Consider the following 23,718-nt stretch of genomic DNA (forward strand, 5'->3'; position numbering starts at 1 on the left):
AGTGACTGTCTGTGAGGAGTGTGGTGTGTTCTCTCTCTGTCTGCGTGGGTTTCCTCCGAGTGACTGTCTGTGAGGAGTGTGGTGTGTTCTCCCTGTGTCTGCGTGGGTTTCCTACGGGTGACTGTCTGTGAGGAGTGTGGTGTGTTCTCTCTCTGTCTGCGTGGGTTTCCTCCGAGTGACTGTCTGTGAGGAGTGTGGTGTGTTCTCTCTCTGTCTGCGTGGGTTTCCTCCGAGTGACTGTCTGTGAGGAGTGTGGTGTGTTCTCCCTGTGTCTGCGTGGGTTTCCTACGGGTGACTGTCTGTGAGGAGTGTGGTGTGTTCTCCCTGTGTCTGCGTGGGTTTCCTCCGGGTGACTGTCTGTGAGGAGTGTGGTGTGTTATCCCTGTGTCTGCGTGGGTTTCCTCCGGGTGACTGTCTGTGAGGAGTGTGGTGTGTTCTCCCTGTGTCTGCGTGGGTTTCCTCCGGGTGAATGTCTGTGAGGAGTGTGGTGTGTTCTCCCTGTGTCTGCGTGGGTTTCCTCCGAGTGACTGTCTGTGAGGAGTGTGGTGTGTTCTCCCTGTGTCTGCGTGGGTTTCCTACGGGTGACTGTCTGTGAGGAGTGTGGTGTGTTCTCCCTGTGTCTGCGTGGGTTTCCTCCGGGTGACTGTCTGTAAGGAGTGTGGTGTGTTATCCCTGTGTCTGCGTGGGTTTCCTCCGGGTGACTGTCTGTGAGGAGTGTGGTGTGTTCTCCCTGTGTCTGCGTGGGTTTCCTCTGGGTGAATGTCTGTGAGGAGTGTGGTGTGTTCTCCCTGTGTCTGCGTGGGTTTCCTCTGGGTGAATGTCTGTGAGGAGTGTGGTGTGTTCTCCCTGTGGCTGCATGGGTTTCCTCCGAGTGACTGTCTGTGAGGAGTGTGGTGTGTTCTCCCTGTGTCTGCGTGGGTTTCCTACGGGTGACTGTCTGTGAGGAGTGTGGTGTGTTCTCCCTGTGTCTGCGTGGGTTTCCTCCGGGTGACTGTCTGTGAGGAGTGTGGTGTGTTATCCCTGTGTCTGCGTGGGTTTCCTCCGGGTGACTGTCTGTGAGGAGTGTGGTGTGTTCTCCCTGTGTCTGCGTGGGTTTCCTCCGGGTGAATGTCTGTGAGGAGTGTGGTGTGTTCTCCCTGTGTCTGCGTGGGTTTCCTCTGGGTGCTCCGGTTTGCTCCCACAGTCCAAAAACACACATTGGTAGGTGGATTGGCGACTCAAAAGTGTCCGTAGGTGTGAGTGTGTGAGTGAATGTGTGTGTGTGTGTGTTGCCCTGTGAAGGACTGGCGTCCCCTCCAGGGTGTATTCCCGCCTTGCGCCCAATGATTCCAGGTAGGCTCTGGACCCACCGCGACCATGAACTGGATAAGGGTTGCAGATAACGAATGAATGAATTATCGTCTAGCCCTAGCTTAAATGATACTTTGCAAGTGGAATCAGTTCCGATTGATGGCGAATGTGTATGTTTAACATGACAGAGGGTTCTTCAAGCTGGACCTAGCAGAACTCTTTGGAGTAATTAAGAAATGTTTTCCAAACAGGTCTCGACACGTTCTCCATCCATATGGTTCTATCATCACCGCTGTAAAGAAATCTGAGTCAGTAAGTTTCTAAGTTCCTTTACAATGAACCACTATCTCAGCCATTGATTTATGAAAAAATGAAATTTCTTATTTAAGGTCCCAAACTGTCTTGATCAATGTTGGTCTGTTAAATCCCTCAAAATCTGCCCAACAGATTTATTATTTATTTGTTCTGTTTGTATTATCTTTCATTTTTAAATTTCTTATTCGGTCGCATGCTGTCAGACTATGCTCCCTCAACAGATGGAGCTCTCTCTCTCTCTCTCTCTCTCTCTCTCTCTCTCTCTCTCACTTCATTTCCTACATGTTTAAACACAGTACTGTATTTAGAAATCAAAGAATTTTAACTAGGGTATTTCATTGTTCTCGTCACTGACTCCATAGGGCAATAAACACTTGGCTCATTTTTTCAGTCTCTTGCTGATTCAGGGAGGTAAGGTCATGTTTTGCTTCACCCAGCTGTACTATATATTTTGGCATGCTGTAATCATTGTGCACAATGCACCTGCCAAGAGCATTTATTATGGAAGAGGAGCAGGTCATGTTGCCAGTCGACTCACCAATGATAAATGAACTCCTACAGAGTTAAATTAGACTCTGTTTACTTCAGCTAAATTTGATTCCACTTTGCTGATTTTGTTGTGTTTCTATTCTCACTTTGTGCCATTTGAATGGTCACGGCACCATTCCTGTCAATGAGGTGTGTAAATGTAAACAGTGTTTTTGAAGGTGGGAAGATTTCCGCACACTGTAGGAGTTCTTGAAAGAATACAAAAATAAGACACAGGTTCTTCACACTCGGTACATTTTTAGGGAACAACAAGTGGTGATTCTGTGGCAAAGTTCAAGGTTTTGCGGCGCCTTTTGAAAGATATTTCTGATGGCCTATCTTCAGCTGATAGGCCACTGCTCTAGGGCAATCCATGTGTTAAGCATTTCTGTGGAAAGCATACAAACTGCAATTTGACTAGGCCACAAAAACATGCAACAGAACGTAGATGCACTACAAATGAATTTTCAAACAAGTTGGGACCAATTGTAAATAAAAACAAAATTCAATAATGTGCAAACCCTATAAACCCTATATTTAATTGGAAATTGTATGAAGACAACATTGTAAATGTTGACTCCCAGTATTCGCGTGGGTTTTCTCCGGGTGACTGTCTGTGAGGAGTGTGGTGTGTTCTCCCTGTGTCTGCGTGGGTTTCCTCCGGGTGACTGTCTGTGAGGAGTGTGGTGTGTTCTCCCTGTGTCTGCGTGGGTTTCCTCCGGGTGACTGTCTGTGAGGAGTGTGGTGTGTTTTCCCTGTGTCTGCGTGGGTTTCCTCTGGGTGACTGTCTGTGAGGAGTGTGGTGTGTTCTCCCTGTGTCTGCGTGGGTTTCCTCCGGGTGACTGTCTGTGAGGTGTGTGGTGTGTTCTCTCTGTGTCTGCGTGGGTTTCCTCCGGGTGACTGTCTGTGAGGAGTGTGGTGTGTTCTCCCTGTGTCTGTGTGGGTTTCCTCCGGGTGCTCCGGTTTCCTCCCACAGTCCAAAAACACGTGTTGGTAGGTGGATTGGCGACTCAAAAGTGTCCATAGGTGTGAGTGAATGTGAGTGTGTGTGTTGCCCTGTGATGGACTGGCACCTCCTCCAGGGTGTGTTCCCGCCTTGCACTCAATGATTCCAGGTAGGCTCTGGACACCCGCCACCCTGAACTGGATAAGCGCTTACAGATAATGAATGAATGAATGAATGTAAATGTTGAAACCGAGAAAGTTTATTGTTCTTTTTGAAAAATATTTGCCCATTTTGAATTTGATGTCAGCAACACGTTCCAAAAAAGTTGGGACAGGGGCAGTGTTTACCACTGTGTTACACCACTGCTTCTTTTAACACCCTCGGTAAGTATTTGTGAAACGAGGGGACAAGTCACTGTAGTTTTGAAAGTGAAATGTTTTCCTGTTCTTGCTAGTTATAGATAGGTGGGGTGAGTATAGATAGTTATAGGGTGAGATATATAGACTAGTTTAGCTTTTGGACTCTTTTACTAAGGAGCCATATTGTTGGTATCCATGCAGAATGCGAACTGGCCTTGTCTGACTGAAATAAGCAAGGCCATCTCAGAAAAAGACAGTCTTGAGGGCATCAAGTTTCTCCAAAACCTGTATCTATCGTTCAGCATTTTCAGTACTGCTCTCCCAGTGTCCGCATGGGTTTCCTCTGGATGCTCTGGTTCCTCCCGCGGTCCTAAAACACACGTTGGTAGGTTGATTGGTTACTCAAAAGTGTCCATACCTGTGAGTGTGTGAGTGTGTGTCAACCTGCAAATGACTGGCGCCCCCTCCAGGATGTGTTCCCTCCTTGCGCCCAGTGACTCCGGGTGGGAGCCGTACCCACCGCGACCCTGAACTGGATAACAGTGCTTACAGATAATGAATGAATATATGAATTAATGAATATTCAGTACCTTCACAGATTTGCAAGACACTCATGCCACTCAACCTCTCCTCCACCTTAAATGGAACTTTCTGCTGAGTAAGGTGTTGGTCATGATTGTTAGGAAACCATTACATAAAGTTCCTTTAATATAATCCCTTCTCCATATCTGAGACCACATGTGGAGCCCCCTTTATTACCAGGTAGTACCAGTGCTGCACTGCTGTTTACTCGATTATTAAAGATTCTATAAGGATGGACAAGCATGACTAATGTGTTCATTGTTAGAAGCCAGTGTGCTTGCTTTGGGTTGGCCTTTTTCAGCAGGTCAGTGAAACCCTTCATTTGTGGCCAGGGACAGAAGGCAGACTCCTCTGTGAAGCCAGTGGGACAGTAATTGCCACATGTAAAGATTTGAGGCTCTATCCTTACGTATTGCATTATTCAGCTTTTAAAAATGCTTGGCACAAAATAAGTTTGCGGACACTTGCTCATGTAACGTTTTATGAAATCAAGGTTATTAATTAGCTGCCGTGTCACATCCTGGGAAAGCTTTGCACTAGATGTTGCAGACCTACTTCCGCACGTTCCAATGGTGAGGTTTTAACCTCTCTAGCTGACGCTTGTTTTGAGCATGGTGATCGTTCTCTCATGGGCAGATGCTATAGAATACTTCATATTTCCTCATTTTTCTATGGGATTGATACAAACTGTGCATCCACAGGTAAATGTCTGTATATATTATAGACGCACCTTCATGTTGCTGAACTCACAAATGTCTACTAACACTGGGACACATTTTGGATGGGTCACAGCCTTTTAACTTAAATCTTGTCATTGTATCTACATTCAAAAGCAGTTTCAGAAACTATAGATTCATCTGAAGATTGTCCTCACATTCAGAGTGAAAGATAGCCTAGTAGATGAAGACAGAAACCCAAGAGGCTGGCACGCTACACAAGGATGAGACTGATGAAGACATCTGATCCACCAATGTTTCTTCTTACCCAAGCGCCATGACGTAATGCACCAATACCACATTTATTGAACCTGGAGGACGCATGCATGATATGTCCGTATCCCCCACCTAACACACCTAATTTGATTCACACTTGATGACTGGTGAGTTCAGTTAGGTTCGTCATTAGAGTTGGTTTTAACTCTTGAGGGCGACAAATCTCTAGGATCATGGCGACACTAGGTATTTGTGCATGTCCTCGTTTACGAGCAAGTACTGCCACCTTCTGGATATGTCAAGCACAAACGGATCAGACTTCATGACCTTACAATTTACATGACACCCACAGACACTGCTGTTACAGTTGTGTGCTATTATTGTGCCAAGTTTGTAGACCACAGAAGACGATATTTAGTAACCTCTGCAATATTGATGATAATGCGTGATGGAAGAGTATAAAATAATGGAAGTTATGATGCTTGTGGTTGAGTATGAGATCATTATAGTACGCTACACTTCATCAGGACGTTGTATTATAATGTGCCCCTATTAAAGTCCACCACTAGCTGAAAACACAAGATTAGCAAAAACAACAAAAAACTAAGCCTAGCTTAGGCTTTTCTATTGAATCACTCAATATATCAAAGTCCACTACTGGCTGAAAAGAGACTTAAGATTAGCAAAAAAGAACCAAAAAAAGTATCTTATATCGACATATTCCTATCAAAGTCCACTGCTGTTCAAAATCCTGAGATTAGCAAAGATTAGCTAATCATGTACACTGTTTAATTCTGATTGTGTTCTGAATATTTGTACCTTTTTGGAATGAATGGAACAAAAGTCGATATTGCAAAAGAATATTTATTCTTTTCTTATCATCCGTTCCCGTAAAAGTGCATTAGATTTTACAGTAAGCAAAATTAATATTTAAGACAGGATACACAGCCGTGCTACATTCACAATCATCATGTTTGGACAGTGTGCTGCATGGGAGGAAACTTCTCATAAACATATGTATAAAAATTATATATAGTCAGATGAAAATGGGAGGTCTTGGGCAAAGTTGTTCCTTCAGAGCAAGAGGTGTTGGTCAGAAGCAATTTATGCCTTAACCACGCCTGCGAACTCTGTTGAAGATAGAGAAGAGAGAAAACAACTGTTAGGCTAAGCTAGCCATCTGAGGAATTACATAAAACTTTATTTAAAGCTAAGTGGTATAAAAGAGTACAGGAATAAAATACCCACCCTCAGCTCCAATCTTGCCATCACCGTCAGTGTCTCCAGCCTTCAGGAAAGTCTTGGTCTCGGCGTCAGTCAATGCCCTTGCGCCGGCACTGAAGTTCTGCAGGAACAGTCTGAGGACAGCAAGAGTGTAAAGGTTAGCTTTAGCACATAGCCTCAGAGTGCAAATACTGCTTGTTGTTGTGTTTTTTTGATGAGTTGCAGGTTGTGTTTGCTTTTGTGTTTGATTTTTTTGTACTAAATTAATCAATTCAATCAATGCACTGAGTGCAAAGTGAAGTCTTACTTCAGCTCATCCTCCTCAATGAAGCCACTCTTGTCCTGATCAATGATGGAGAAAGCCTTTTTGATGTCATCAGCAGACTTGCCAGCCAGGCCAACCTTGGCGAAGAAGGCCTTGTGGTTGAATGAGCCTTCAGCTGAGAAACAAATACATAATGATAAAGTTAATATTGACATTGATGTTATTGTCAGCAATAATAATAGTGTATATGTTAATAGTAATATTACTATTAATACTTCTACTTTTACTACAACTTCTATTACCACTTCTACAGCTGCTACTACTACTACGACTAATAATAATAAATAACAGCCAACATTTTTGTCTTATTTATAGTTAAGAAGCCCCTTAAACTTGTTCTAGCTGAAGTATAAATACCTTTGCATGCATCCAGGGCTGCAGTGATGTCAGCGTCGTTCAGGACACCGGCGAATGCCATCTTAAGCTGAATGAAAAGAGTAATGTAATTATATTTAAAAAAAAAAAGTATTACATCATAATAAATATCACTGATGCTGCAAAGTAGCAATCCACTGCTGATTCTCAATCAAAATCTTTAAGCTCCATATTTCAGCAATGCATAAGCAGCTGGGATTCAGGTTTTTAATATTAAAAATCCACTTTCCACATTTCTGAAACTGCTTTTGAGTCACCCTCACACGTGAAATTTCTCTTTCTCGATTTTCAGCCTTTTGCAAGTGTGCTTAATCAGGATTGCCTGAAGAAAAGCACCGATCCACGTCACAGTGAGGCATTGTGACGTATGAGTTATATCCCAAAGGTCCAACATGTGATGATGTGGTCTTTTGAAAATCAAACAAACAAGTAAACAATAAAAAGGTAAGACCCCGTTTGCATCCAAAGTGAGTTCCAGAGCCGATTCAGAAGTCGTTTTTTTTCTTTTCGTTTGGGCAATCAGTAACCTAAAGCCTAGTGCAAATGCATTGCAGAATTGCAGATCCCATTCTGTGTGTCAAATCTGCTTCAAAATAATTAAAAACAAAATCTCAGCATGTCTTTGCAGTGATGGAGGTTTTGGTGGTCCCCCGTCTGGAAACTCACCTCTTGGGTCTTGCTTGTGGGTGGGAAGAATCAGAAGACTCGAGCAAACTGCAGTGAAGGGAGGCCGTTCGCTCTCCACTTTATATACTCCCACCCAGCCCAAATATGAGGCTTAATGTAATGGACACCCAAAGGGGGCAGTCTGAAATGCGGCCAAGCAGACCGTACTATATTTATCTGCATTAAATGAAGATGCTTAAAAGGTGAGTTTGAAAAAAAAAAAATTCCCTGATATCGCGCAATGCTAATAATACACGCTGCTGAGGCGGTTGAAACGGCGGTTGCTGGCGAAAGTGGCTGAAGTTCATGTATGGATATCACCGCGGGGAACTGGCTCCCAGCGCTGGCACGACGAAGGACCACACTCCCACCAGCCGCCCCAGCAGCACAGAGCCGCTCAGCTCACAAGACAGCGGTGTTTTCTGTCGTCTTACTACAATACAGCGGCATTTTCTGACATTTTACTCCATTATAGCGGCGTTTCCGTCTCTTTACTACAAGAGAGCGTCGTTTGTTTTCCTCTCGCTTGAAAGTTGTTTCTTGTTAGCTTGAAGCTAATGTTCAGGTACTTTTTGCCTCAGAGCCTCGTTATTCTATATCCGTTAGGCTGCATTTAAGCCTGTTTCTGTACATTTCGCCCGTTGTTATTTTATGTTTAATCTCATATTTAGTTCAATAACCGTTTATTTTGTGCATGGTTAGACCTTTTTGTTTTGTGGAAGTTGCCGTTTCTTACATTTTTATTTATGTACAGTTTAGCGTGTTACTGGTTTTAAAATCTCCACAAGAACTCATGGAAAAATCTACTGTAACATTTTTATTAATTATAAATTATTAGGGAATATTTATCATTAAATGTTCTATTATTTTTGCGCAGGTAATATTTATTTTTCATGTTAAATTCTGCAGATGTGTGCTTTAATGTAGAAATGTATTTTCTGTACAATAACTGTACTTCAAGTGAAAATTTTTTTTTTTATATGACTGTATAATAAAATATATATATAATATGGTGCCGTTTTATTCACACTGCTCTCAGTAGCAGATAGAATACATTAAATGTATACAGTAGACTTAAGTAAGGGCACCCTGTCTGCTGCATGCTCTTGTAGACAGCAGGGGACAGCACTATCCCACCTGACCGATATAGTAACAGCTTTTCCATCAACTGAACTGTAAGATGCTGCTGCTGCCTACACTTTGTGGCAAACTCCCACACTCTTTCAGTGCAGATTCAATCAGTCTGTTTAACACTCCAGTTTTCTCAGCATGAGTTAAGCATGCTTTTAATTTGCCTTCAGGCAAACAATACCACAAGTCTAATCACAATTCTTAAGCCATTGTTTTTTTGGGTAATTTATGAGCAACTGTGTGAAAGTGTTGTTGGGAAGACTTTACCAACCCCTCTACTGAAGTGCTATTCTGAGCATCTAGGAAGCCACCATGGACTGTAATTGGGCATGTGTAAAGTATCCTTTGCAAATCCTCTCTAATGTCTCCCAGTAAATGTTTGGGCCTTCCCTCTGTAGCTAGAGTGCCAAACTGTGCTCTTCCTTTTTTTTAGAGAAACAACCCCAACCCACCACCTGCCCTGCCAATTTCATGATAAACGATGCCACTAGGGAGCAGCTGGCTTTCACAGAGTACTTATATTTGAGGGTGTAGGTATTAATCTGAATGAAGCACAAACGAACAAAGAGAAATTGGTAAAAAACACCCTAAGCTCAAAGACATTTTACACCAAAACTATTTATTCTTTGTTTTTCACTCTTCCCCGAAGTGCATAACAGATATCTGCAAAAGCCAATGGGCTTGAAATAAAACACGTCCAAATAACATTAAAAATAGACTATAAGGACACCGTGTTCATTGTCAAGTAGATTGTCCGAAGTCAGTTCATAAAATACGATATAAAAAAATATGATCTTATGTCAGCTGTAAGACAGTTGTGAGCAGTAGCTTGAGTTGTGGTTCCATGAAGTGAGAAGGGTCTTGGTCAGATGGAAATTTATGCCTTTACAAGAGCAGCGAACTCTGTGAGATAGAATAGAGATGACACTACCATTAGTGAATTCTGGGTATTCCTGAATATTCAAGCTTAGATTATTGCTGGCTGTTTAGAGGTCATTGATACTACTGAATCATCACTTGGTTTTAAGCTACTTAATGTCTTCATTCATTGAAACGTTCACCCTAAAAAGCCTGACCAATGATTTCTATACTATTCGACCGCGTCACTGAATTTTACTGTGTCATATAAGTGGTGGGTCAAGCGTGTATTAAATTACCATCAACTCCGATCTTGCCATCACCGTCACTGTCACCAGCAGCAAGGAAAGCCTTGGTCTCTTTGTCAGTCAGTGCCCTGGCACCGCTCTTGAAGTTCTGCAGGAACAGCCTGTAAAAACAGCACAGATGTTGTTAGTTGGCTTCGCTCACCACTCTGCTGGCTTAGGATGACTGTTGGACTCCAAGAAAGAATTCTTACTTCAGCTCATCCTCCTCAATGAAGCCGCTGTTGTCCTGGTCAATGATGCTGAAAGCCTTCTTGACCTCATCGGCAGACTTGGCGGCCAAGCCAACCTTGGCAAAGAAGGACTTGTAGTTGAAGGAATCGGCAGCTGTTGATGGAGTTGATTGTGAGATGAATCACACATTATTATACATGGTAATCATTTCTGAATTTTAATTCATGGAAATGACACAACAATTATATCTCATTTTTAAACATTTTAGGACTATTATAGAAGAAAAATAAATATATATAATTTTAGGAATCATCTTTTCTTTAAAAACATCCTATTGAAGATATACAAGTTTAATATTGCTTCTAAATATTAATTCTTGTTGAGAGATCTGTTGAGATCCTTTCAGATGTATAAATTTGTAGACTTACCCTCGCATGCAGCAAGAGCAGCGCTCACATCAGCATCAGCCAGGACTCCAGCAAAGGCCATTTTTTCTAAATCTGATCAAGCTACACAAACAACACAGGAACACAGGAGTTCTTGAGACACACTGCATACAATCACAATGAAGTGAAATGGCTGCTTTAATATCGAATCTCTGACTTTATATGGATTCATATTGGGGTTTTTTTAAAGCACTTTTTCCAAATATATTTCTATATAAGAATTTCGTTTTCTTTAAGATACACATTGTTGGGTGTGAGCTTTACACATAAAAGAGTCATCAGTGCCACGTTATTACAAAAATACCATCTTAATTAGAGGAAAAACATTTATAGGAATAAGTAGTTTTTAATTATTAAAAGCTATTTTGCTACAAAATGTACTGACTGCATGCTTTAAGGCTCTAACTGTGTGTAAAGTGCGTTTGTACCTATACAGTATGAGAAATTAATTATTTTACATCTGTTATATCTATATTTAGCATAACGGCTACAGCGCGTGGAGCATCCGGCTCTGTTATTTTGCGCATGCGTAACGAGGAGACTCACAGAGCCGTTAGGACTCCATTTAGAAATTTGTCCACAGAATTCAGCCAAATACAAGTTGACGTTACATGCCACATCGATGGTCCTAAGCTCAAGTGGTGCTCACCCCACAGCAAAATCCCACAGCGTTGAATTAACACGAAAATAAGAAAACACTAGCGATATATATGTTGCCGAGTGCCCGGGGAAAGGAGGCTCTGCTGAAGGGCCCTGAGGGCTTTATTCCCCAATCTCCCCCCTTTTCTGTATCGATGAATCATCCTCAGTCCAATCAAACACCTCGGTTTCAGCAGCTAAGCGCTGAACGCAGCACGGTTTTATCAGTCCGCGTCCTGCAGGTTCTGCTTGGCCAGCGCTAATGTTGATGGAGTCCTCAATCACTGAGGCCATATTCCAGAGACGAGCGTCCACTGCTTTGCTTAAAAACAGCTGCTCAGTAGCATCCCCCTAAAACTTTAGCGCAGGCCTGTAGACCCTTTCTGTTTTTGTTTTCTGTTTCTTTCTTTCTTTTCCTGTTTTCAACCAAAGGTAGAAAGCAATGAAGGCATCATCTCACTCACCTTGCGCTCCTCCAAGGCGAGTGAAAAAGCAAAGGAGTAAGTCGAGGTGTGGCCCCTGGGAGCCTTCCTTCTCGCCTTATATACTCCTCGAGCCCTCAGCATACAGCCGTTTGGGCCTCAGTAATGGATACTGCGCACAGGCCTTGCGAATATTTTCGACGCAAAAAATGTGTCCAGTAGTCAAGTTGGGCTATTTTTAACGCCCCCTCCATCAAACGATGCTCAAAAACATGTGTGCGACATATAGACTAACCCTCCACCTCCTCTTCGGCCTATATGGGATGCTATCCATTCACACTTTATCAGCCGTTTACATAGCAGCCTTATTACTCCAGACTGGTGTCATGTCTCCAGATACTGCACTGCTGAACGGCTTGGAGGGGCTTTTCTTAAAATATTAACCCTATTGTTGACCTACAGGTCAGACTTAGAATATGTTTTTTTTTCACTAAGAAATAACGAATCAAGCAAGTTTCCAGTAATAACACTGATGTTAATATCATATTTTATAAAGTTTTTGCTTTAGTATTTTGAGTATTTTGTTTAGGCCTGGATTGTATCTCTGTAATTAAAGTTCACAAGTATCACATTTATTTTTTTGTAAGTGTAGTATCATGTCTAGATTATTTTATGCCTTTGAACATTGTTTTTTAACCTGAATTCATTTTTCCTTCAGTTATTAATACGATAAAATGGATCAAAATCGCAGTTTAATAAAATTTTATGGGCGCAAGGCAGGTAGGCTCCTAACCCACCGCAACCCTGAACTGCATAAGCAGATACAGGCAATTAATTAATTAATGATCCTTATGGGTACAAACACTCACCAGCCCATAGTCTGTTAAAACTCTGTGTGGGCGTCAGTGTAAGAGTATACCAGTGCATTTCAGAATATCCCTGATGTGTCTCATATGACATTGAACGCAATAAATTACAAACACCTGGCACTGCACTGGTCCGATTGTGAATTATCCGTGAAATCAAGTCATCAGATGGCTTTCCAAATGAAGGAGCATGTGTGCATTTTGGAGAATGGTTATGAAATAGTTGTTTTTTCACTTTTGAACCCACAGTTTGTGGCCATTGTTTCAGGTTTTCATTCATTCATTCATTATCTGTAACCCTTATCCAGTTCAGGGTGGCGGTGGGTCCAGAGCCTACCTGGAATCATTGGGCGAAAGGCGGGAATACACCCTGGAGGGGGCGCCAGTCCTTCACAGAGCTACACAGACACACACACACACTGACACTTACGGACGAATTTGAGTCGCCAATCCACCTACCAACGTGTGTTTTTGGACTGTGGGAGGAAACCGGAGCACCTGGAGGAAACCCACGTGGACACGGGGAGAACACACTAACTCCTCACAGACAGTCACCCGGAGCCGGAATCGAACCCACAACCTCCAGGCCCCTGGAGCTGTGTGACTGCGACACTACCGTGCCGCCCTGTTTCAGGTTTTATAAAAACATAATTCCAGAACAGAACACCACCAAGTTTTCCGTACAAGTAATTTCTATTTTTATTTCACTAATTGAGCCAGTTGAATATTAGTAACATCTGAGTCAACTTTGAGACCAATGGAGGATGGAAAACAGGACATTACAGCTGGTCATCCACAGTGACATGGACTTATTAGTACGTCAGTTCAGCAGCGTGCAGAATTCTGAAAAAGAGCAAAGAAGAGATCATACATTTCTGTGCATGAGCCAGAATAGTTTCCAGCCAAAACAGCCATTAAGACTGTAGTAGGCGATTTGTCGTAACACGTTTTACCACTTTCATGACAGCAATCAAAAGCTTTGAAAAGATAATTAAATTTTACTCTAAACCTCATCCAATCATTTAATTCTGCCTGAACAAAGTGCTTGGACGCCTTATTTGCCTGTCCTACAACTTAACAAAGAAAAAGAGGACAGAAGAAGAAGTTTCCAGTGAAAACAGGCCTGATCAAACAAGAGGGCAAGCCAGAATTAACATTTCTGTAGCGGCTGGGTGTTTTCTTACAGGTGAATGACTTTAGAGGTGTGGGAGTGGCTTTGGAATGTAGGAGGTGGGACTTATTTGGTAGGATTTTACTGGTTTACGTTTACTGGTTTCTAAATCATCTACTTCAGAACTATTTGTTTTCTGGCGATATTTTAAAATTTTTAAAAGTGTGCGTCAAATCATGGAATGCCACCAAAACTCAAATATTTCTAACAGCACAAAATGTCTAAGTCCTACTCTTCTACAAATAGTTGATGCAAAAACGTGCAACCTGACAAAGAAAAGAAAACTGACAAGAAAACAAAGAAACACAGGAGCTGCTGGTATTATCAGAACTACAGACATGAAAACCAGTGAGACTGTATTTTAGAGGTTTAAACAATATAGCTAAAAAACCTGAAAACAGATAAGATTAAGCTGTAATAAAGGCAAAGGATGGATACACCTTTGATATATTTAGTTTTTGACGACAAACTAAATACAAAACCCCTCATGTATAGCTTCTGAGTCTTGTGGGAAAATATAGAAATGCTGAAAAACGAATATTGTGTCCTAAATGGTTGTTTTGATGCCCTTTTCTCTCTAGACACTTTGCCCGTAGGTTTTAGTGTTAGTAAACTGTTGAAGTCCTCTGGGTGAAATGAAGAGTCGAGCTGGGATAGGGCTTCAAATTTCTCAGGGAGTACAGGCTCAGTGAGTGCTACTCATTAGAGACTTTCACACTAATGATGTTTTATCATAAGTGTAAATGATCTTAGTAAAAACAGTTTACATTTGTAATCATACATTTCACCACCATTTGTTTTAAACATCTAAGTAAAATACAGAGATATTTTCAAGTATAAATTAACTGAAAACTAAACACAGTGGTGCATTAGTAAATAAAAAAATTGTGCACACTATTATTATAATCAATTTAAATGTTCCAATATCAATACAACTAAATTACTTCCGTCAGATCAACACATCACCGTGCATTTTTCCAAGTCTGTTTACCATGCATCCCAATTTTGCCATCTCCATCACAGTCTCCAACAGCCAGAAAGGCCTTAGTCTCAGAGTCTGTCAGCTCCCTAGCTTCCGCCACGAAGTTCTGGAGGAACAGCCTGTAGAGACACAGGTGGAAAATAAATGTAAGTTGATTTATTGATTAACCAACTAAGTGAAAATTACGGAATAATGCACTTTTTAAACTAACACATTGTAGTAGTTAATAGCATAAATGTGTACATTTTATAGCATTAATCTATTATCATGTATAGTATTTTCAATGCTCTGTTTCGTGAGTCAGTTTGTACGTTCCCATTTGCAGAGCCGGGGCTGGGTATGAACACTGTACTTTTTTTCCAGTGACCAAATAAACCAAAGAGCTAGCAAACCATAAGCATACATTTGTGGAATTTTACAAATAGTGTATTGGTTAGAAATGGTAAAAATAGTTGAGTCTCCTCAGGAGTTCCAGCTCCTGACAGTCACCCTTCTAAACATGAGCGAGTGAGTTACCACATTACAAATGAGTTGTTAACCATTGGATGTGTTTAAAATGGTGGTTAGTTTCTAATCTTACCTGAGTTCTTCTTCTTCAATAAATCCACTCTTGTCCCGGTCAAGAACTTTGAATACTTCCTGGCCCTCTGCATTGGACTTGCCTAACAGCCCCACTTGTTCAAAGAAAGGCTTTATTGCAAACGTGCCAGGAGCTGTGGACAGACAATAGTGGTCACAGACAGAGGATATTAGTAAGACAGCAAAGTGAGGAGGAGAAAAGTTGGGTTATGGAGGCTTCCTAACCGACTGACCAACAGTTCACCTACATTTATATAGGAATGTTCATAACTCTTCATAAGGCTTTTTCAACAGCATTTTTCTGTTTACTTTCAGTTTGTAGCGTAGAGTTAATTATCCAGGATCACTATACTGTCCCCAAGAAACAGTGTTTAAAGGCTTCATATCTCATCTACTGCTGTAAGTGTGTTGTGCACACATTGTTTTCAGGGTTTAAGTTCTTTAGTGATTCCGGGTAGGCTCCGGACCCACCGCGACCCTGAACTGGATAAGCAGTTACAGATAATGGATGGATGAATGAATGTTTTTTTAGTAAGTTAAGACTAAAGTAAAGTCTATGGCATTTGACCACACATTACAGCGGTGACCTGTGTATATTTCATGGGGTGAAATATGAGAAAATTGAATGTACACTAGGGCGGCACGCTGGCGCAGCAGGTAGTGTCACACAGCTCCAGGGACCTGGAGGTTGTGGGTTCGATTCCCGCTCCGGGTGACTGTCTGTGAGGAGTTGGTGTGTTCTCCCTGTGTCCGCGTGGGTTTCCTCCGGGTGCTCTGGTTTCCTCCCACAGTCCAAAAACACACGTTGGTAGGCGACTCAAAAGTGTCCGTGGATAGGTGGGTGGGTGTGTGTGTCTGTGTTGCCCTGTGAAGGACTGGCGCCCCCTCCAGAGTGTATTCCCGTCTTGCGCCCAATGATTCCAGGTAGGCTCTGGACCCACCGCGACCCTGAACTGGATAAGGGTTACAGATAATGAATGAATGTACACTGCTGATTAATGTCCAAAATGTCTCCAAATCAACTTTAACATACAGATGTTAAAATACATCTTTTGAATGTCAAATATTTGGGTACATTTGTGTTTTAGACCCTGTGACCCTTGCTTCCTATCAGCGGAACACCTTCACACCACGGAAAAGAAAACTGAGGCATAACTTCTGCAGGTGTCTGGAATTCTGCAGAAGATTTTAAAAAAGTAGCAGAACTCATATTATCTGCCATTTTCATATAAATCAGGTTTATTACATCAACACAACTTTTAAGTCTTTTAGTTGCAAATGTTCAGTTAAATGCAAACCACCGCCCCCACCCCTTTTTTTTCAGTTTAATTCTCAGACAGCAATCGTGATGCTAAGCATCCTCCTACACCAAATGCTGTGACACTGACATTTTCATCTCTTTGGTGTGCTTTTTTTGGGCTTTTTGAAGCAGACAGAACATTCAGATGAATAATTAAGAGCAGGTGGGATTTGAGATGGGCATTCTTGGCGTCTCAGATCATTGCTGAATGCTCAGCACAAACACACCGGTATCTGGGTGGTAACAGCTCCCAAGCCCCCTGGCTGCCTGGTTACCTCAAACTAACCATCCCCCATATGAGCATATGCTCATGGGACTCTATGTGTAAGTGGAGTGGTGACTGTACATACAAATGTGTGGCTGTGGTTAATTTGGGTGCGGTGTGTATAATTTTGTGAATATCATGACCTTGGCATGCCTGGATCGCAACACCGATGTCCTCTTCTTTTAGTATCCCTGCAAACGCCATGCTGGGGTCCACCTGAAGCCTGGCTCCATGGAGAGAGAATGGACATGTCTAGACTTTACTGTTCATTTAGTACCTGTTTTTTGAACAGAACTGTTCTAAGTTTGAAGAATTATGTTGAAGAAATGCTGTATATTTATGTGCAGCAATTTTAGACTATTTAGAAAGAAAACCGCATGTAGGATCATAGTATGTTATTGATATTTATTCTATGTGTAAAACCCTGTGCGTACTGTAAAATATCAGTTTCAGGACAGAACCAGTTGCCCTTTACAGTGCTTAAACAGTTTTGATGACTAGACTGATATAAACTGTTATAGAAAGACTACCTTAAAATGTTCTGTTAAGTTAAATTCTATCTTAAATTAAGATCTATTTATGGCATTTAAAATACACATTGTAAAGTGGAGATTAATTGTACAATTGCAGTACATTTTTTTCTTAACATCTTTCAAAATCAGTGCATATGTAAATACTTTCAATATCAGACATAGCTCATTAACCCACCTGTACATTTTTGTGCACAGAAAGAAAAGTACCCAAAAACATCAGACAACAAAGCAACTAACCTTCAGCTGGTGATGCGCCTGTACAGCTTCCTTTGAAGCATCCACCTGAATGCAGTCTATGCCCTCAAACCCAAGGAGACCAACTTACCACAAAACACCTCCCTCCTTATTAGCTAATCAGAGCATCATTTCTGAGGGCTGTTGGTTTTAATTGGTTTAAATTTTAATATGTAAAAAACTATAGTTCAGTTTACAAGTACAGGCATTGTGCTTGTTAATGTAGAAATAAGAATAAGTATTTAACCCATGTGTCTCTTGTATGCTGTAAAAAAGCCAGAGACAGTTCTGCCTTTATTTCACTGTTAGGTTTTAAGTGATTGTGTCTGGCCAACAAGTAGAAATCCATTCTTACAGTGTTTTTGAAGGCTCTACATCCTTTCAGTCTTTAGTCTTGATGGTATTTTGTGTATATCTTCATATGGCACTTTCTTTGTCATTCTGTTGTAATGTTCCATCCACGTGTAATTAAATATTGATTGATATCTAAGCTTTCCTATCTTTGAATACTTCTGATTACTGATCAATTATTCATTCATTTTCTGTAAACATTTCTTCTTGTCTAGGGTCACAGTGGGCCCCGAGCCACTGGATACAAGGCAGGAACACCCCAATCCATAACAGGGTATCACAAACTCACAGGACCCTGGAGCTGTGTAGATGCGACATTACCTGATGCACCACCATACTGCCCACTGAGAATTAACTCCACATTTTTTATGCCAATGCTTCGGGACAATAAAATGTGCTCTAATAGAAACAGCATGCAAAAACCCATTGAATGGTCTGTATTATCACAATGGCTATGCTGTATTACTTCCACTTCAAATATTAATACATCTGTCCCAGTAAACAATTAGCCGTTGATTCAACGTTGAAATAACGTAATGACTGCCGTCTAATCAACGTTCTCTTAAGGTTGAAAATGAAAGTTGAAAAAACGTCCAAACAGACATTGAAAAGACGACTGTTAGACGTATTTTGGACGTCCGTTGACGTTATTAATTGGTCCCGAAATAAATTACTTGTATAAAACGCGTTTTGGACGTCCACTGACGTTATCGATTGGTCACCATTTAACTAACTTATTAAGATGGATTTTGGACGTCCATTGACGTTTAAAATATGTCCTTGACGGACAGACTACTTTTAGACCTATTTTGAACGTCCAGGGACGTTCCTTGTTTACTGGGGTATTCCTGTTCATCAGTATAATTTAGAGAAAGGTTCATGCAGCAGGCCCATCACACCAGGGACCTCTGGACAGTTCAGGGAAAACTGGTTTATTACCCGAATAAACTGTGATCATGAAAGATACGATGAATCCTGTAAATCTGCAACAGGTTTAACCTTAGTTTAGCAGCTAAAGACTCCGGCTTTTCATTAACAGAGACTATGTGCAGACCTTGTGATCTCCAGCCATAGACTAGAAAAAAAGAGAAAAACAGCATTGTCATAAGTTGATGTATTAAAATATAATGGAGTTCATGGACCATATTTCTTGCATAAGTGTACTTATGACTAAGCTACAGCTTTAGTCACTGACATTTAATAATAATACATTTATCTTGGAGGTTGTCCTTTCAGCATGATTTGTTAACTTTAGTTTCTTCGCTGACACATGCTGAGGTACTTATTTCAGCCAGTCCTGCTAAGCATTATTTATTTCATTTCCATATGAAGATTACAGTATTTTGTTGTGGAAATCGATGACATTAAACACTCCCAATAATGAAACAAAGAACACTACATACTACTGCAGAAATATGTATATTTATTTACAGGTAATGCCTTGTTAGCTTATTAGACTGGATATAATCTTTAATGCAACATACTGGTTTATAACAATTAAATATTACAATTGCCCTAAATTCTAACTTTGGGATAGAGACATATAGAGTTAGAAAACTTGGTCCAGAGGAGTCAAAACCTCCTTTTGAATTTGCATATGCCCAGAAAGTTAGTTGGGTCCTCTTGGTTGAGGTTTTGCTAAGACAACACTGTAATGGATTGAGGGTTTGAGCTGTTCTACACTCCTCTGAAGATTCCACAATGGTTGAGATACATTTTTATTGACGAGTTTATTTTCTCATCCTGTCCAGTTGTGTTTGAGCTGAACGCAGAGCTTGAAGCTGAGGCGGTCTCCTTCTCTGATTTGTTGAGTGACGCAGCGGTGTTGAACATGGCGCTGGAGCGAGGAGCTGATGCTGCACTGAGTTAAAGATCCTCACCGAGTTAAAGCCGTTCACCGCCGCAAACCACGAGGGAGGTCCGCGGAAAGATATGAGTATTATACACGAGAAATAATGAGCAGTCGCGTCGGGTTGTGTGATGAAACACGACAGAGAGTAAGAGACTGCTTTCTACCTGCCGGCAGCCTGCTGGAGTTAGCTAATGGTAGCTAGTGTTGGTGTTAGCTGGTGTTAGCTCGCTAGCCTGGTCAATCTCTCCGGACTGTGGATGGTCTCCGCGTTTTCGGACCTGGGAACGCTAACTAAATGTCTATAAGCTTTATATGTCAAATGTACAAGGTAGTTTGAGCTACAAATGAGTCGTGTGTGCGGTGTCCTTTGACACTGGTTATCAGTAGTGGCGGTTAGAGGAGACTAGCCGGGTTAGCCGCTGAAGGATGGCCACTCTCCGTGTGTGTGCGCGCCTGCTGACGCTGGGAGCGGGAATCCTGCAGCTTTCTGAGGGGGCTCCTCTTCTGTATCCACAAACAGGTAAAAGCTCATGGCATCTGGCAACAGATGTCACTAAAAATGGAGCTGACAGTTCTGTCAAGGCTCTGTATTAAGAAGTGATTACCTAATTAACTATCCTGACCGGTCAGACCACTGCCTCTCAGCGTTAAGCTTCTGGGGATATGAGCTAGAACATACTCAGCTAAGCTAACACCACACACGAATTATTTATTACCTGTGTTTACATGTAGGCACTTGACTAGGCACAGGTACTACCTTAGATAACTGTCTCGCACCTGTATGTGCACTTGCCATGTACATAAATACGTGTAAGGTGAGGTTATGTACGTGTAAATACAGGTATTGAATACAGGAACAGGTACTAACTGTCTGGAACCCTGTGTATGTCAAATGTTAATACGCCTACTAAATTATTTATCTAGTTCCTATGTTTACATGTCAGCTAATATGAATCTCATACTTATACATCTACTAAATTATCCAGTAGCTGTTTTTATAGCCCATGAAAGGCAAATATTTATACAGGTATTAAATAGTTAGCAAATTAAGTACCTGTGTTTGTATTTAATATTTATATTTGAATTTAATATCAGCCGTCATGTGAATATGGGCATCGAATAAAGGCACAGGTAACTATCTGGCACCCGTGCTTCTATGTCAGCTCATATGCAGGCCAGATGTTAACATATGTACTGTGTACAGGTACAAACTTAATTATCTAGTACCTAGGTGTACACATCAGCTCCTCTGAATGTCAACTGCAAATACTGGTACTAAGCAAGTTCAGGTAATAACTTAATTATCTAGTACCTAGGTGTACATGTCAGCTCCTGTGAATGTTAACTGCAAATACTGGTACTAAGCAAGTCCAGGTAATAACTTAATTATCTAGTACCTAGGTGTACATGTCAGGTCCTCTGAATGTCAACTGCAAATACTGGTACTAAGTATGTCCAGGTAATAACTTAATTATTTGGTACCTAGGTGTAATTGTCAGCTCCTGTGAATGTCAACTGCAAATACTGGTACTAAGTATGTCCAGGTAATAACTTAATTATATAGTACCTAGGTGTACATGTCAGTTCCAGTGAATGTCAACTGCAAATACTGGTACTAAGTAAGTCCAGGTACAAACATAATTATTTAGTACCTAGGTGTACACATCAGCTCCTGTGAATGTCAGCTGCAAATACTGGTACTAAGTATGTCCAGGTAATAACTTAATTATTTAGTACCTAGGTGTACATGTCAGCTCCTCTGAATGTCAACTGCAAATACTGGTACTAAGCAAGTCCAGGTAATAACTTAATTATCTAGTACCTAGGTGTACATGTCAGCTCCTGTGAATGTTAACTGCAAATACTGGTACTAAGCAAGTCCAGGTAATAACTTAATTATCTAGTACCTAGGTGTACATGTCAGCTCCTGTGAATGTTAACTGCAAATACTGGTACTAAGTAAGTCCAGGTACAAACGTAATTATTTAGTACCTAGGTGTACATGTCAGCTCCTGTGAATGTCAGCTGCAAATACTGGTACTAAGCAAGTACAGGTAATAACTTAATTATCTAGTACCTAGGTTTACAACAGGTATTAACATAAATGTTTAGAACTTATGTCTACATGTAAACTCTATGTCAAATGTTAATACAGGTACTACATTATCTAGCACTCTGTTTACATATCAGGTCTTATTAATGCCAATGTAAACTTGTTTTACATACAGCTGCTACTACAAACATAATTACCTAGTACTTGTACTGACATCAAAGCTTATATTAATGTCAGCTGTATCATTTCATTCTTATGTGACTTTGCCATAACAGCACATGTTTGATGATAACTTGGCCACATTCTTTAAACTAAGACTGAATGAGTAATGAATGTCTGGCTCATCTGTGAATATGCAGATTGATGGTATAATATGCTGCTCTAAGTCTCCTTGAGAAATTGGGCAAACATGTCCAAGTTCAGCCCCCTCCAGGGTGTATTCCCGCCTTGCCCCCAGTCATTCCAGGTAGGCTCTGGACCCACCACGACCCTGAACTGGATAAGGGTTACAGATAATGAATGAATGGATGTCCAAGTTCATAACCACAACCTCCCACAGAGTTATCATTCTCTGTTCATATATGTACCATCAATCTTCAGCTCCTCACCAGCACTTGACATGGATGTAACTTTTGTATTGTAGTAGGGATGTAGTAGGCTTGTAGTTTTCTCTGTCAGATGTTTGTTGTTTGTTCCCAGCGCTCATTAAGGACACACAATCTGGACAGACATTCTATCTAATTTACTCAGTGAGATGTTACAAATTAGTTTAGAGGTGGTCATGTAGCATATGAAAGAAATAAGAGTGGCCTGCAACTTTTCGCTCACCCTGTATTTTCCCAAACAACAGGGAATTAATTCTGAATTATCATTGTACTAGATTTGAAATGAAGTGTTGGTCTAAAATACATTTTAAATGCCACTCGTCTAGTACAAGAGTGTTGTGAGGCATATGAATCTACATTGGAGCTTTCATTTGGTGGTTGTCTAAAGTCATAGCCTCGTTCTTGTGACCCAGAGTAGTAGTTACAGTAATAACACATTCCATTCTTATCATCCGTGGTGAATGATTTACTCAGTCAGAGGGATATCTGTTGGTGAGAAGGTTCTATTTAAGTGCACTCAGTGTTCATGACTAGTTTGTATCTAATTTAATAATGATCAGAAACAGAACGCTGTAGTTAAGTGTTTGCTGGTTAGTCACTTTTAGGCTCTGTTGGCACATGTCAGAGAAACTAGGTGTAGGCCAAGTTGCGTTTTCCTAATTTGATTTAAATGAAAGAATGTTTGGCCTTTATTATTCCAGCAACTTTCATGTTGGGACGTTGCGAAGAATTGACTTGATATCTGGAGATAATAGTTTAAACAAAGCCATTACACTCCAATATTTGGTATATGTATTATTATAATCTAGAAGAACGGTATTTAAGGGCGGCACGGTGGCGTAGCAGGTAGTGTCGCAGTCACACAGCTCCAGGGGCCTGGAGGTTGTGGGTTCGTTTCCTGCTCCGGGTGACTGTGTGTGAGGAGTTGGTGTGTTCTCCCCGTGTCCGCGTGGGTTTCCTCTGGGTGACTGTCTGTGAGGAGTGTGGTGTGTTCTCCCCGTGTCCGCGTGGGTTTCCTCTGGGTGAATGTCTGTGAGGAGTGTGGTGTGTTCTCCCCGTGTCCGCGTGGGTTTCCTCTGGGTGACTGTCTGTGAGGAGTGTGGTGTGTTCTCCCCGTGTCCGCGTGGGTTTCCTCTGAATGCTCCGGTTTCCTCCCACAGTCCAAAAACACACGTTGGTAGGTGGATTGGTGACTCAAAAGTGTTCGTAGGTGTGAGTGAATGAGTGTGTGTGTCTGTGTTGCCCTGTGAAGGACTGGCGCCCCCTCCAGGGTGTGTTCCCGCCTTGCGCCCAATGATTCCAGGTAGGCTCTGGACCCCCGCGACCCTGAACTGGATAAGGGTTACAGATAATGAAGGAATGAATGAATGAAAAACGGTATTTAGACGATGTTGAGCAACTGTGTCCAAA

The 23,718-nt window shown here is 41.4% G+C and overlaps 4 protein-coding genes and 1 long non-coding RNA gene across 10 annotated transcripts in view; 2 read left to right on the forward strand and 3 right to left on the reverse strand.

Annotated features, from left to right (window-relative positions):
• Positions 1 to 17,846, forward strand: part of LOC136665446 (uncharacterized) — a 35,980-nt gene extending 18,134 nt beyond the window's left edge. The window contains exon 4 of the long non-coding RNA XR_010795244.1: positions 17,409 to 17,846. This is a non-coding gene — a long non-coding RNA (uncharacterized lncRNA). The remainder of the gene's footprint in view (positions 1 to 17,408) is intronic.
• Positions 5,848 to 8,352, reverse strand: LOC136665445 (parvalbumin beta-like). 2 transcript variants are annotated; one of them, XM_066643080.1, is made up of 5 exons: positions 7,543 to 8,352; positions 6,859 to 6,925; positions 6,484 to 6,616; positions 6,201 to 6,310; positions 5,848 to 6,082 (listed from the first exon to the last, which is right to left on the reverse strand). In XM_066643080.1, exons 2-5 carry the CDS (start codon positions 6,917 to 6,919, stop codon positions 6,057 to 6,059), a joined length of 330 nt encoding a protein of 109 aa, XP_066499177.1. In that variant the 5' UTR covers positions 6,920 to 6,925; positions 7,543 to 8,352; the 3' UTR covers positions 5,848 to 6,056. The 2 variants fall into 2 exon arrangements, with proteins under 2 accessions (XP_066499177.1, XP_066499178.1); XM_066643081.1 differs by lacking the exon at positions 7,543 to 8,352 and adding an exon at positions 7,140 to 7,195.
• LOC136664410 (parvalbumin beta 2) lies at positions 9,288 to 11,898 on the reverse strand. Of its 4 annotated transcripts, none has more exons than XM_066641585.1 (5): positions 11,560 to 11,898; positions 10,439 to 10,519; positions 10,031 to 10,163; positions 9,831 to 9,940; positions 9,288 to 9,576 (listed from the first exon to the last, which is right to left on the reverse strand). In XM_066641585.1, the coding sequence occupies exons 2-5, from the start codon at positions 10,497 to 10,499 to the stop codon at positions 9,551 to 9,553; spliced, it is 330 nt and encodes a 109-aa protein (XP_066497682.1). In that variant the 5' UTR covers positions 10,500 to 10,519; positions 11,560 to 11,898; the 3' UTR covers positions 9,288 to 9,550. The 4 variants fall into 4 exon arrangements, with proteins under 4 accessions (XP_066497682.1, XP_066497684.1, XP_066497685.1 ...); XM_066641587.1 differs by having other exon boundaries at positions 11,813 to 11,878; XM_066641588.1 differs by lacking the exon at positions 11,560 to 11,898 and adding an exon at positions 11,106 to 11,129.
• On the reverse strand, positions 13,099 to 16,893 carry LOC136664577 (parvalbumin beta-like). The gene is made up of 4 exons (XM_066641831.1): positions 16,824 to 16,893; positions 15,117 to 15,249; positions 14,546 to 14,655; positions 13,099 to 13,226 (listed from the first exon to the last, which is right to left on the reverse strand). The coding sequence occupies exons 1-4, from the start codon at positions 16,882 to 16,884 to the stop codon at positions 13,204 to 13,206; spliced, it is 327 nt and encodes a 108-aa protein (XP_066497928.1). The 5' UTR covers positions 16,885 to 16,893; the 3' UTR covers positions 13,099 to 13,203.
• Positions 17,847 to 19,399: 1,553 nt separating the features above from the next.
• The window catches only part of lmtk2 (lemur tyrosine kinase 2), a 31,418-nt gene continuing 27,099 nt past the window's right edge, over positions 19,400 to 23,718 (forward strand). For both annotated transcript variants that reach the window (XM_066641522.1, XM_066641523.1), the window contains exon 1: positions 19,400 to 20,170. In XM_066641522.1, coding sequence (XP_066497619.1) covers positions 20,077 to 20,170 — 94 coding nt within the window. In that variant the 5' untranslated portion in view covers positions 19,400 to 20,076. The remainder of the gene's footprint in view (positions 20,171 to 23,718) is intronic.

The sequence above is a fragment of the Hoplias malabaricus genome, chromosome 13 (assembly GCF_029633855.1).
Source record: "Hoplias malabaricus isolate fHopMal1 chromosome 13, fHopMal1.hap1, whole genome shotgun sequence".
Classification (NCBI taxonomy): domain Eukaryota; kingdom Metazoa; phylum Chordata; class Actinopteri; order Characiformes; family Erythrinidae; genus Hoplias; species Hoplias malabaricus.